At 40.0% G+C, this 15,000-nt stretch overlaps 1 protein-coding gene across 5 annotated transcripts in view; it reads right to left on the bottom strand.

Annotated features, from left to right (window-relative positions):
- LOC126997061 (dual specificity calcium/calmodulin-dependent 3',5'-cyclic nucleotide phosphodiesterase 1A-like) overlaps positions 1 to 15,000 on the bottom strand; it is a 191,899-nt gene that overhangs the window by 116,050 nt on the left and 60,849 nt on the right. For all 5 annotated transcript variants that reach the window (XM_050858099.1, XM_050858102.1, XM_050858103.1 and 2 more), the window contains exon 2: positions 13,846 to 14,688. In XM_050858099.1, the coding sequence (XP_050714056.1) occupies positions 13,846 to 14,011 (166 nt within the window). In that variant the 5' untranslated portion in view covers positions 14,012 to 14,688. The remainder of the gene's footprint in view (positions 1 to 13,845; positions 14,689 to 15,000) is intronic.

Here is a 15,000-nt window from a genome sequence, read left to right as displayed (position 1 = left end):
TTAGAAAAACAATCAGACACACAGGAACTCACTCTACCAAACGTACAATTTTCTTCGAGCACAGAAATATGATTCGAATGTGTGTGTGTGTGTGTGTGTGTGTGTGTGTGTGTGTGTGTAAGGCCAGTAATGGTTGCTTATTTATGTATGTTTGTTTGTTTTCTTGTTTGTCTATTTCTTACTCTGTTTGCCTTGATGAATGTCTGTCTCTCCGTGTGTGTGTGTGTGTGTGTGTGTGTGTGTGTGTGTGTGTGTGATTCATTGTAGTCTAACTTTTCTTCGCTCTTGTTGTTCTTTCATTTTTTTCTTACAAACTCTTTATTTATTTATCTAGTCACATTTTTTATCGGTTTTATATTCCTTCCTTATATGTCTCTACATACATATCTATCAATCTGTCTTGCCAACTATCAATCTATATATATCTAACATTTTTCTCTTTCCGTAGTGCAAATATCAATAAAAATACAACTATCCTATCCGCCACAACACGCTGTCATTCTTATAAACTGAAATAACAGAGGAAAATAATAAACAGTCCGGGGGCCGAGACAAGCCAAGCGACCCGTGTTTACATTGGCCGGGGCACCATCTCAATTTCTTACGGTCAGCGGCCAAAGGAAGGTTGATTTTCTTGTGTTTGTGGTCATGCGGTCTGTTTGCTGTAAGGAGGAGGAGGAGGAGGAAGGAAAAAAAGAAGGAAGAAAAATAGGTAGAAAAATACAGAAGAAAGAAAAGTAATAAAAAATGATAGTGGAGGAGGAGGGGGAGGAGGAGGAGGAGGAGGAAGAGGAGAAGGAGGAAGAGAAGGAGGAAGAGGAGGAGGAGAGCGAGGAGAAAGAGAATGAAGAGGGAGAGGAAGAAAAATAGCTTGAAAAATACAGAAAAAAGAAAAGTAATAAGAAAGGATGATGATGGAAGAGGAAGAGGAGGAAGAGGAGGAGGAGGAGGAGGAAGAGAAGGAGGAAGAGGAGGAGGAGAGCGAGGAGAAAGAGAATGAAGAGGAAGAGGAAGGAAAATAGCTTGAAAAATACAGAAAAAAGAAAAGTAATAAGAAAGGATGATGATGGAAGAGGAGGAGGAGGAAGAGGAGGAGGAGGAGGAGGAAGAGAAGGAGGAAGAGGAGGAGGAGAGCGAGGAGAAAGAGAATGAAGAGGAAGAGGAAGGAAAATAGCTTGAAAAATACAGAAAAAAGAAAAGTAATAAGAAAGGATGATGATGGAAGAGGAGGAGGAGGAAGACGAGGAGGAGGAGGTAGAGGAGGAGGAAGACAGGGAGAAGAACGAGCAGGAAGACGAGGAAAATAAATTGAGAGCAAATGGTTGGAAAATACAAAAAGAAGAATGAAACGAAATGGAGGAGAATGAGAAGCAAGAGGAGGAGGAGGAGGAGGAGGAGGAGAAAAAAAGTAGAGGAGGAGGAGGAGGAGGAAGCTGAGGAAACGAAGCGAAGGAAAGCCAGAGGGAGAGGTAGAAGAAATAGAAAAACAAGGAATAAGAGAAGAATTATATATATATACTGGAGGAATGGAAGTGGTAAGGGAAACTTGATCGGTAGGAGAAGAGAAGAAAACGAATATGAAGAGGAATGAAAGTATAAATAATTAGAACATGAATAAAAGAACAGGAATATCATAAACACCAATAACCAGAAATGAAGGATAGATAAGAACAAATGAGAGAGAGAGAGAGAGAGAGAGAGAGAGATTGTCTCAAAGTCTGCACTAATTACCAGTTTCTTCTTGTCTAATGAATCTCTCTCTCTCTCTCTCTCTCTCTCTCTCTCTCTCAAAGGTGGAGAAAGTGAGAGTCGTGTGGATAAGACGTTTCAACATGTCTGTCTGTCTGTCTCCTCCTCCTCCTCCTCCTCCTCCTCCCTCCTCCTCCTCCTCCTCCTAGTCTTCCTTTTCCTTCTCCTTTTTCCTTCTATTTGCAACCATCTTCCTTCTATCTTCATGATATCCTGCTCTCTCTCTCTCTCTCTCTCTCTCTCTCTCTCTCTCTCTCTCTCTCTCTCTCTCTCTCTCTCTCTCTCTCTCTCTCTCGACGGACAGGTTTATAATTACTTCGAGAGAATGATGAATGGAGGAACGAAGGGAGAAAGGATACCGAATCACACGGAAACGTAAAGATAATTTAATAATAAGAAAAGTTGAGAGAAAGTCAGTTAATATACCATAAATGACAAGTCCATTAATTTCATGACCGCCACTTATCTCCTTAATGACTAGGATAATGTATGTAGTATTAATATTTCGACTTTTCATATACGTCATTTTTTTCTGAACTATTTTGTGTCTTTATAGGTTTCATTAACACTCTCTCTCTCTCTCTCTCTCTCTCTCTCTCTCTCTCTCTCTCTCTCTCTCTCTCTCTCTCTCTCTCTCTCTCTCTCTCTCTCTCTCTCTCTCTTCTTTCTTTAATAAAAATAAAAGCAATAAGAAATGATGAAGGAGGAGGAAGAGATGGAGGAAGAGGAAGGGGAGGAAGAGAAGGAGGAAGAGGAAGGGGAGGAGAAGGGGGAGGAAAAGCAGGAGGAGGAGGAGGAAAATAAGAAACGGGAAGAGGAGAAGATATTGAGGGCAAATAATCCACTAATATCACCATCATCGACACCACCATCACCACCCCAATCACCACCTCAGTGCAAGCATCACCACTACGCGCATATCAAGCTTGCCACACCTCTTCTCCATCACCTCTTACATCATTTCAACATTTCAGTTCTCATTACAATCATCACGAAACCTTTCCACAATCACCAATTTCACAACGCCGCACAATCTCACCCCCACTTCTCCCTGTTACATTACCATCATCTCAATCACTAAAACCACTCCATTACCACTTAACCTTTACCATCCACCACCAAAGCCATCTCATCACCACCACCACTAACAAGCAACTCCAATAACCATCAACACTACCACTAACACCACCACCTCTCGGTTGACCCGCCCATCGTTAGTTCACCTTTATGTCTTTGGGGAGGGGCTGACCTTACCTGCTTCATCTCTTCCCACCTGTGACCACCGCCAATCAATTCTCACCTACCTATACTTATGACCACTGGCTAACACACAGTCGTCTCGCGCGTAGGATGTTAACGGTATACTTGGTTCCTATTTATGATTTTTTCTGTTTTATCTTCTCGTTTTCATTTTTGTTTTCCTTTGAATCTTATATATATCCACTTCCTTCCCTTTCTGGTTATATTTTTGCATTTTCGTTCTCTTGATATTCTTTTTCTTTACTTATATTTCCTCTTCATTTTTTTCTCCTCCTTTCCAGTCTTTCTTTTCCACTTCGTTCTTATATCCACTTCCCTTTCTGGTTATATTTTTGCATTTTCGTTCTCTTGATATTCTTTTTCTCTACTTCTATTTCCTCTTCATTTTTTTCTCCTCCTTTCCAGTCTTTCTTTTCCACTTCGTTCTTCCTCCTTCTGTTCATATTTTCCATCTTCTTCCTCTTCCTATTCTTTTTTTTCCGTGGAGCTTTCTCTCTATTTCTATACCCCTCCTTCTTTATCTCCTCCTTTCTATTACTTTTTTTCCTCTTCATTCTCCTTCTTTCACTTTATATTTTCCATTTCCGTCCTCTTCATATACTGTTTTCTGTGGAGCTTTCTCTCTACCTCTACTTCCCCTTCCTTTCCCTCCTCCTTTCTGTTCTTTCTTTTCCTCTTCGTTCTTTCTTTCCTCTAACACTTCATACCTGTCACTCTTCCTCATTTTACTAAGTGTCTGTTCTTCTTCATGCATATCTTTCTTTCTTTTTCTATCTCCTCTTCCTTTCCCTCTGGTCACATTGGATCAGCTGCAATCTTTTTTTATTTGTTTTTAGTTATTTTTTTCACTTACTGTTTCATACGAACCAGTTTTCTCGTATCTTTCGGTGTATTTCCTAATTAATATGAGTATCTTTAGCCGATTATGTTGAGTTAAGTATAAAAATAATATAACATTTCTTCTGTTTAATTCCAAGCGACATTTTGAGACCCTAATCATTGTCTATATTAAACTAAACTAAACTATTATAACTTCACACCTTACTGTATTATGTATCATTGTTCATATAAATTGTAATAAAGAGATAATATTTCAACACCAGTCCGTTTTAATGCCTATGTTGAGATCGCATAATTTTCTCACACAAGCTAAATTATATCAGTTAGCGAGACATTCATCATTTTTAAACATGTATTTCAGATTTCAGATTTAGCGGGCTTTTTTTTTATTATTGTTTCTTTTTTTTGTGCGCTTGAGCTGTCTCCTTTGTTGTAAAAAAATAAAAATAAATAAAACCCCTACACTGGCAGTATGGAGAGAGTATCAGCAAAGGGCAAACGACGCATAGCAATTATAATATAGTCTGTGTACGGATTTATCTTTTTCATTATGTCTCTATTTAAATGATATGCACAGAGTGGGTGTCGCAATATTAAATCGTCGGGTTCGCTTTCAGGGATAAACATTCGCGTGCGTCTATTCATTGTGCAGCCTTTGCCGCGTATAATCTCCGGTGCTGTTGTTGTGCCCGGCGTGAGGCGCGTGAGGGTGTCAACACTTCGGGATTTATGACGCCGGCGTTGCATTGTGTGAAATATGAACGTGACAGTCATGCTCAGATTACCTCCTACACCTCTTCCGCCTCCTCCTCCTCCTTTGCCTCCGCTTACCCCTCCCTTCCTCCGCTTCCACCTCCTCCTCCTCCTCCTCCTCCTCCTCCTCGTCTTTATGGTCCATCTCTCTCCGTTTTATCTTTTCGTCTTTGTTCTCGTTTCTCTCTCTCTCTCTCTCTCTCTCTCTCTCTCTCTCTCTCTCTCTCTCTGTTTATATTTCCCATCTTGGTCCTCTTCATATTCTTTTTCATGTACATCTTTCCTCTTTTAGCTCCTCCTTTTCCTCCTCCTTTTCTGTTCTTTCTTTTCCTCTTCCTTCGTTATTTCTTCCCTTTAAACCTTTACAACCCTTAATGTTCCTCATCTTACTCTTTCTCCTCTACTCGAATTCGTTTTACCACTCCTCCACATCTCGTTCTGTTTCCTCTCTTTTTCCTCCACCTCCGTCTCCTTCGCTTCATTACTTCCACTTCCACCTCTTTCCCTTCAACGCCATATTTTGTTTTCCCTCTTCATTTTCATCTATTTTCCTTCCTTTTCTAGTTTCGAACCGCTTTTCATTTTCCTTCTTCCCTTTTCTATCACATCTCTCCTTCCTTAGCGTATAGTACGATTTATATTTATACTTGGCTGGTTTCCTCTTTTTTTTTTGCCTCTTGTTTTTTTCCTTCCTAACCTTCCTCTTCCGTCATAAGAGGTTGCCGAGGTCCTTCCAGGCACTCGAAAAACGTGGTAAACTCAAGTGAAGAGAGGCTGGTCGAGTAAAGTAAGCCGAGCGTACACACACACACACACACACACACACACACACACACACACACACACACACACAAGCTCTCTTTCTCTCACTAAGGATGGACGTGTAGCGGTAATAGTGTTCACCTAAGGGCAACTGGGTGGCTGGGAGAGGAGGGGACAGGTGAGGTAGAGGTAATTGCATAGGTGTGATGGATAGATAAAGGCGAGGCGAGGTCAGAAAGTGGAAAAGGGAAGTGAGTAAATGGGAACAAAAAGAGAGATATCTAAGGCATGGAAGCGAAATGAAAGGGACTGAGGATAGCTGGAGGGTATAGCGAATTAACTGAGGATATGGGAGTGAAATAAAAAATAATGGGAGATTGTGCTAATTGAGTGGATGAATGTAAGTAAGGCGATTGGAAGTATTTTCTGGGAGTAAAGAGATTATAATAAGGGACTGGATGCGACTAAAGTGGAGGTTGGTAAAGGAATAGAAGTTAAGACGGTAATGGTACGGGAAAGAGATTGGACGGAGTTGAGAGCAAAGAGGATTTAGATAAAGGAAGTGACGTGAGATAAAGGGATGAGATTATATGCATCTGAGGAGGAAAAGGATCAGGTAAAAGGGATTGGATATTAGAAAAGCAGAGATGTGAGAAAAAGTGAAATAATGGAATGAATATGAATTGAAAAGAGATGAGAATGAGGAGTAGGAAGGAAAAAAAAGTAGAGGGGATGTTAGTGACTTGTTATGATAATGGTGTTGATGGTTAAAACAGAAAAATGTGATGATGCAATAAGTGACATAAGACTGTGTTCTATAAATTATGTAACACGGGAAATTGCAACATGACATCCCATGATAATTGTATATATGTGTGACCTCCTCCTCTCCTCAACACACACACACACACACACACACACACACACACACATACACACACACATGGAATCACTGGCAAGTTACCCGTAGTTTATTTTTTTTTAGGTTGACCTCAATGAATATTAATTAGTTATTTAAATATACTCTGATAACGTTTTTTTTATTTTTTATTTAATGAGTGTTTATTCTGCTAGATTATACTGATCAAAAGAAAACATCTGAGTGAATTAAAAGTCAACAAAAAGGAGAAAAGATACGAGAGATGTTTGGGGGTAAATATGACGCAAGTAGATGAGATATAAAGTAGGAAAAAATATATTACTTTTATCACGGAGGAAAATTAAATCATCGTACATAAATAATAATGATCACAAGATTCATCGTCATCATAATTACAACGAATACCAACATCATCATCATCACAACCACCATCACCACCACAACTACCAACATCACCTCAACTACAATCACCAACACATTCAATACCACATCTACCGTCACCATCACCACCCGTATCAACATCACTACATTAACAAGCACTACCACCATCACCACCACCACCATTAACACCTCCAGCCCTATCTCAACCCCCATCACCCCCACTATCACCACTACCACCACCACTACCAACACCACCACCACCACCATCATTACCTTATCTTAGACACCTTATATCTTCCTCCTCCCTCTTATCTTCCTCCATTTTCTATTCCCTCCCTTCTTTCTTTCCTCTTTTACTTGCTTTTCCTCCTCCCGCACACTTTCTCTTTCTTTTGCGGTTCCTCTATTTTCTGTCTCCCATTCTTTAGCGTTTTTTTTTTATTCTTTTTACTTTCTTTCCTATCTTTTAATTATTTTCTCTTTGTCGTCCATTTTTTTTATTTTGTTTCTTCGATTTTTCATTTTTCTTTCCTCTGACGATTTATTATTTTTCTCTAAATTCCTTCATTCGTTCTAAGCTTTTCTTTTCTCCGCCTTTTATGTCTTATTTTCCTCTAATTCTTTGTCTTCTTCCTCTTCCTCTTTTATTCTTTCAATCCATTTTGCTTCATCTCTTTATTTTTCTCTTCCTTCTTTCTCTTCTGCTTTCCTGTTCTTCTCTTTCATTACAATATTTCTTCAGCTAATCTATTGCTCTCTTTTCTTTCTCCTTTTCCTTTACCATTTTCCTCTCTCTAGTTTGTTCCCTCTCCTTTCTCTTTTTCCTTTATTATTATTTTCCTATGTCCACTTCACGACCTCTTATATCACTCCCTTCTCATTTCTCACCACCAACTCCACCTCCACCTCCAGCTCCACCCCCTCCTCCTCCTCCTCCAAATCCTCCTCCTCTCCGGGCACCTGTTGAGGTATTATGGAAGTGATAACAAGCATCTCCCACAGCTCACCTTTATCTCCACGTGAGGAGGAGGAGGAGGAGGAGGAGGAGGAGGAGGAACGCAACTAAAATATAAAACTCGTATAATGAATAAAATAATACTAGGATGAGAAGTAAGCGGAAAAGAAAGAGGGTGATGAGGATGAGGAGAAGGATTAGGCGGAAGAGAACACACACACACACACACACACACACACACACACACACACACACACACACACACAATATAAAACTGGCATAGTGAATGAAATAATACGAGGATGAGAAATAAGAGGAAAATGAGGAGGAGGAGGAGGAGGAGGAGGAGGAGGAGGGGTGGGAAACGTGACACAACTAAATGAATATAAAACTATCATGATAAATAATACAAGAATGCGAAGAAAGAGGAATAAAGAAGGAAGAGGAGGAGAAAGAGGAGAAAGAGGAGTAGGAGGATGAAAAGACAGAAAACGAAGAAAAAATAAAACTAGGCAAAAGGAATAGATGAAAAAAACGGCAAGAAAGAGGAGGAAAATTAAGAAAAGGAGGAGGAAGAGGAGGAGAAGAGGAGGAGGAGAAGAGGAAAAGAAGGAGAAGGAGGAGGAGGAGAGAGAGAGAGAGAGAGAGAGAGAGAGAGAGAGAGAGAGAGAGAGAGAGAGAGAGAGAGAGAGAGAGAGAGAGAGAGAGAGAGAGAGAGAGAGAGAGAGAGAAGGGAGGGGGGTAACTGTGGTAATGCAAAGAATCTCTATATTTCAGGGTTCCGTTGTGGCCAGGAGCGTTATTTCGGGGTTATGCTACAGAGGCACGCGGCTTGACATCATTTCTCTTTTATTCTCTTTCCTCTTTTCCCTCTCCTGTTGCCTAAAAGAAGGAAACGTGACTGCAAAATGAGATCTCGCGGTGGAGAGTTTTATGAATAGCGCGGTTTTCGTTTTTTTCCCCTTTTTTTCTCTCTTCTTTAATGCGGTTTTATCCTTCTTTTCATATTTTTCCTTTTCCACTATTTTTTATGTTGCCTTATCCTTGCATTCTCCTACACGCTTGATTTTTGTTCTTTTCTTTATTTTTTTTATTTTTTATCGACCAGTTTATTTGTTAATCTTTTCTTCACTGCTTTTCTTTTTCTTCTCTTTTTACGAGCTTTTTATATTTCATTTTCTTTTCACACATCTGCATTTCTCTATTTTTTCCTTATTTCGTTCCTTCTCTGTGTCTATCTCTTTATCAGTTGATCTTCTAGTCTTTCTTTCCTATCTTTTCACTTTCTTCCTTACAGTCACTTAGTTTTTCTTTGCTCTGCTTATATATCTTCCTTTCCTCACAATGGGGTCTTTTTCGTTATTTTCTTCTTTTTTCATTTCTTTTTCCTCCATGGGCCAATCAAGCTATCAATATATCTCCCCGTTTTTTTTGGTCCGCTTATATTTCTTCCTTTCCTCACAATGTTCTTTTTCGTTCCCTCTCTTTTTCTTACTCCTTTTCCTTCTATGGGCCTATCAAGCTATCTATCAATATACCTGCCGTTTTTTCTTTCTTTTTTTGCTATTCTCTTTCTTCCTTGCAGTCATTCAGTATTTCTCCGCTCTCTTATATTTCTTCCATTCCTTACAACTATATTTTTTCGCTCCTTTCGCTTTTTAATGTCTTTCTTCTTGAGGCAAAAAAAAAAAAAGGAACTGTCATCGTAAGAACCTTCACTTCTCTTCTCCTCACTTCACAGAATGTCGGTGTTCAGGAGACGGAAGTATATAGAGTTTTCCTTGTCTCCGTCTGTACGAGTCTTGAATACTTTATCAACGTCCCGCCTCTCCCTCCTTCCTCTTCCTTTCCTCGTTCCCTCATCAAATATTGGAAGGAAGATTACGGGAGGTTACTTCTCTCTCTCTCTCTCTCTCTCTCTCTCTCTCTCTCTCTCTCTCTCTCTCACACACACAGACTCACACACACTCCTGAGGCATAACATGTAATTTAGAGTGACAATGGTTTGTGAGAGAGAGAGAGAGAGAGAGAGAGAGAGAGAGAGAGAGAGAGAGAGAGAGAGAGAGAAATCTGAGTTTCATGATAGAACAGAACCATCCAAGACTTAAAAGAAAAAAAACTAAGCTCCACCGTGTAATCCGAAGAGGAAGCATTAACAGGAGAATAAGCTTAAGAGTGTTTACGACACTGATCCTCCTAAACAGGCCGTTGCTTGTGTGCTGAGCTTGTCTAAGATTCTGAGGGGCACGAGCCTGATAAGAATAGGATTTCCACATACACAAACACACACATGATGGACAGATAAACGGATAGATAGATATAGAGATAGGTAGTAGATCGATATAGATAGATAATAAGAGGAGATAAACAGAAAGAAATATAGATAGGTAAGTAGATAGTTTGATAGAGAAAAAAAGGTATTACAGACAGGTAGGTAGATAGATACAGGTTGGTAGATAGATAGATGGATAGATAGATAGATAGACAGATATAGACAGAGAAAAGAAGAATTGTACAACTTTACTTTTTTTTGTTTTCTAGCTTCATTTTCTCTTTCTAAGTTTAAAATGCTTTCTTAATCTTTTGTCTTATTTTCTAGCTCTTGTATGTCCTCTCAAATCTTTACCTGGTGGACTATGGACAAAACCATTAAAAATTCCACTCGTTAATCTTCTTCCGTCCTATGCTCTGTGATTTGAACGTAAGTAAAAGCAAAGAAAATCAGATAATGTCTTGAATCCAGTATTTGCCTCAAGTCTCTCTCTCTCTCTCTCTCTCTCTCTCTCTCTCTCTCTCTCCTCAGGGTGACAGTAAAATTCTGATGGATGTACATTAAGCCTCACTCTCTTTTCCTCCCCTTCTCCCCTCCCATTACTCCTTCAGTCCTTCTCTCCCTTCCCTCCCGTTCCCATTTTCCTTCCCTTCACTTCCATCCGTTGGTCCCTTCATCTCCCCCTTTAATCACTTCCCTCCCCACGCCATAATTTCTTCCACCCTTCTCTTTCCTCCCCTTCCCTTCCCTCCTCTCCCCTCTCCTTTCATTTTCTTCGCCTCCTACACAATTTCACTGGTATACTTTCCCCTCCATCATATACTTTTACTGCCTCAACTACTACTACCCCTACTCCTACTACTACTGCTACTACTTCTACTGCACCTGCTACTTAACCAACCGCATTCCTCTACTCGCTTCTACTGCAACATCTATCGCCACGCCCTCAACACGATTTTAGAAAGTAGGTAAAACGCGAGAAGTGTAGCAGTGTGTGTGTGTGGCTGCGGGGGAAAAGAGAGAGAGAGAGAGAGAGAGAGAGAGAGAGAGAGAGAGAGAGAGAGAGAGAGAAAGGGGCGGAGGAACGGAAGATAAGACATAGATAAGGAGTGGAAGAGTATTAAAAAGAAACAGGCTCGGAGAGTGTTGAGAGGAAAAGGATTTGATACGGAGAGGAAAGAGAGAAGAGAGATGAAGAAAGAGTAAAGTTTAAAAAGGAAGACGGAAGAGAAGGAGTTGATGAAGGGAAGATAAGAAGTAAATAAGGAGCGGAAGAGTACAAAAATTAAACAAGTTATATAGAAAAGTGTTGAAAGGAAGAAGATTAGACACGGAGAGAAAGAAACAAGAAAAGAAGAGAAGAGGGAAGTAGGAGATAGGAGTGGAGAAAAGAAAGATAAGAAATAGATAATGAATGGAAGAGTAATAAAAGGAAGCAGGTTAGGAAAGTTTTAAAAGGATAGGGAAGGAAAACGGAAAGAAAAAGAGAAGAGTGAAGATTAGAGAAGGGTAAATAGGGAGAATGGGGTGGAGGAAGAGAAGATAGGAAATAGACAAGAAGTGGAAGAGTATTAAAAACAAACACGTTAGGAAAATGTTGAAAGAAAATAGAGATGGGAAAAGGAGAAAGAGGGGAAAGAGAAAATAGATGAAGGAAGAAAGTTTAGAAATGAAGACGGACTGAGAGGAAGGGGCGAAGGAAGGAAAGATAAGAACAGATAAGGAGTGGAAGAGTATTAAAAAGAATGAAGTTAGGAAAATGTTGGGGGACAGGGATGAGAGACGGAGAGGGATGAAAAAAGAGTAGAAGTTTAGAGAGGAAACAGCGAGGAGATTGTATTGCGAGTATAGATAAGAACGGAAGGAAATGAAAGAGAGAGGAACGTAAGGAGAGAGACAGGAGGGGAGAGGAAAGGGTGTAGGAAAAGAAGAGAATGTGGACGATAAAGAAGAAAGTGGAGAGAGATAATGGGGGAGGTATGGGAAGGATAGAAGTTATGAAAGAAATAAAAGGAGAAGGAGGGAGAGAAGAGCATGCAAGAAAAAAAAAGATACCAAAAAAGAAGAATGAAGGGAATAGAAACACGCAAATTTTATGAAGGCAGAACAAAAATGGAGAATTATAGAAAGAAGAAGAAGTGCTAGAAAAAAATCATGAGACAGTTTGAAATAAAAATACGTGACAATTACGATTTTAAATACTTAAATGCAGCCAACACGTTTTCTTACTTTAGACAAAGGGATAACAATAAGGAATAAAAAAAAACAGAAGAAAACGAGGATAAAGAGAAAATCAAAGGCTTATTATTCTCTTAGGGAGTGATCATGACAGGAGGAGAAGGAGGAGGAGGAGGAGGAGGAGGAGGAGGAGGAGGAGGAGGCGGAGGAGGAGGGGAAACAAAATGAGCAACCTTCAGAGCTGTAGTTATGGACACACACACACACACACACACACACACACACACACAGAGAGAGAGAGAGAGAGAGAGAGAGAGAGAGAGAGAGAGAGAGAGAGAGAGAGAGAGAGAGAGAGAGAGAGAGAGAGAAAATGGAGGATTAGGAAAAAAGAAACATTCCCTTACGCGCAGTTCAACAAGAAAAAAAAAAGCAGAATACAAACAAGGGGAAAGAAGAGGAAGAAGGGCGAGGGGAGGAAGAAAGATGGTAATAAGGGAGAGGAAGAAACCACAAATAGAGGGATAAACAGGGGAAGAAGGGAAGAAAGAAAAGAAGTGATAATATTAGAACAGTTAAGTGTCAATAGAGGAAGAGGGGTGGAGATGATGAAGGAGGAAAGAAGAAGAAGAAGAAGAAGAAGAAGAAGAAAGAAGAAGAAGAAGAAGAAGAAGAAGAAGAAGAAGAAAATTAAGAAGAAGAAGGAGGAGGAAAAGAAAAAGATAAAGAAGAAAAAGAAGAAAAAGAAAAAGAAGGAAAAAATGAAGAAGAAGAAGAAAAAAAAAGACAAAGTAGAAAAGAAGGAGTAGAAGAAGAAGAACAGAAAGGGTGATAATGACGATGGTGAGAAATAAAACAAGAAAAATATAAGGAATAAAGAAAACACGTAAAGGAAAACAGAAAAAAAAAGGAATCACCACAACAGAAAAAAAAGACAAACGACGAACCAACCAAGACAGGAAAGAGGAACGGAAAGAAAAGAAAGAAAGAAACACCAACAACGAGAAAACGAACAATGATAAAACACAAAATAAGCAATAAAATCAAGTGCGCAGAACAGGGAAGTGAATGAATACATAACTTACTCAACAAAGGGCGGATTAATCAACCAACAACAATAATATATAAATAGAGAGGATAGGAGAAAAGAGGTCAAGAGGGTGAGGTGAATGGACGACGACTTGATGCAGCGATGGCTTGGTAAGGAAGGCGGGAGAGAGGAAGTTAAGAGTTAAGAGAAGGTAATATTAGTTAATTTCCACTCACCTTCTCATTTCGTGACCACTCCAGAAAAAAAAAATATTACTCAGGTGGATTGAGCTTCTGATTCTATTTTTACAGCAAAGGAAGAAGCTCAAGGGAAAAAAAAGAGAATAAAAACGCATGTACGTATAAAGATTTAATACTGACGATGTGTATACTCGTAAACATTTAGTATATATTTTTTTCTTGGCAATAGTTAAATAATTCTAATGCCTTAGCTACCCTTCCCTCCTCCTCCTCCTCCTCTTCCTCCTCTATTTTGTTCTAACCACTATTATTATTTTCATTATTATTATTATTATTATTATTAGTGTCATTATTTTTACTCTTATTGTTTATCTTCCTCTTTCTAGTTACTTTCCTCCTCCTCCTCCTCCTCAATCTTTTTCCATAGCTGCATTATTTACCTGTCTTCAACACTGACTGGGATGACGCATGCGTACAAAATGACCAACCCCTAACAAGGCAAAGTTGAGAGTGACTTACTGGAATGAGACGTGCGTACAAAATGGCCAAGACCTGAAGAGCCAAGGGGAGGGAGGTTACCTTACTTACCTATGACATACGAGTAGCCATCCAGGTTGAGGAAGCAGCGGGAGACGGGCGTGCTTCCCGACCCCCGACCCTTCACATACTGGCGGTGGATACGGCGAACCGGATCACTGTTACTCTTGTGTAGTGTTTCCTTTCCGGGGGCCACCTTCCGCCCGGGCGAGGCCATGGCGACACCCCCTTCAGCTGAGCATGTCCGAAGGGGTGTGGGCGTCGCGTGGCCGGGTGGAACAGGTGTGAGGCCAGCCAGACCCCGCCCACATAGCACTGAATCCTTGCGGTCACTTCTTAGGGCATCTTCGGGGCTTGTGTGTCACCGCTGGGTTGGGTTCGTGGGCTCAGATTTAGAGGACAGAACGGCAAGCATGGGAGGGTATGGAGCTACCTCACTTTGGGTCCCTGTTTGTGTGTTTGTTCTAGTTTTCTTTCCTCCTTTCTTTCCTTCTCTTTATTTCTCGAGTAAGGAAGGAAAGGAAACACAAGAAGGAATGTTACGTTAGATGATTTCCTCTTTCTTTTCTGGTTAGTTTGTGATGATTGATGTGGATTTGTTATGTATTTTCCTTCCTCACGTTTTCTGCTTGTCACAAAATAGCACCTCGTTTCTTTATTCAATTCCTTATCCTTCAATTATTTCCTCGTTTATTTTTCCTCCTCGCCTTTCTTTCCTCTTTATCCGTTTCCTCCTCACCAACTCTTTCTTTCAGTCATCTCAGTCACTCATTGGACAAAACATGGATACACAGAAAAGTGGTACATATATTTTTTCCTCCTTTTTTTCCTTTTTTTTCTTTCTTTTTGCACCTTTCCCGCCGTAGAACCTGTTAATTAGTTTTCCTGTGTTTCCTGCAAGACGAAATCCGGAGAGGTGAGTTTTGTTTTTGTTTTTGATTATGTTTTTCTTTTGTTTATTTTGATGATGCAAGATAAAAGACCCCAAATATAATTATCTTTTCTTTTACACACACACACACACACACACACACACACACACACACACACACACACACGACTTCAGCATCTTAAAAACGAGGCTTCTGCTAATTGTTAATCATGAGGAGAATCTTTGATGGAGAGACGTGTGTGTGTGTGTGTGTGTGTGTGTGTGTGTGTGTGTGTGTGTGTGTGTGTGTGTGTGTGTGTGTGTGTGTGTGTGTG

This window comes from Eriocheir sinensis, chromosome 11 (assembly GCF_024679095.1).
Source record: "Eriocheir sinensis breed Jianghai 21 chromosome 11, ASM2467909v1, whole genome shotgun sequence".
NCBI lineage: Eukaryota > Metazoa > Arthropoda > Malacostraca > Decapoda > Varunidae > Eriocheir > Eriocheir sinensis.
Note: the sequence above shows the minus strand (reverse complement) of the source record. Positions and strands in the feature narration are given on the sequence as shown.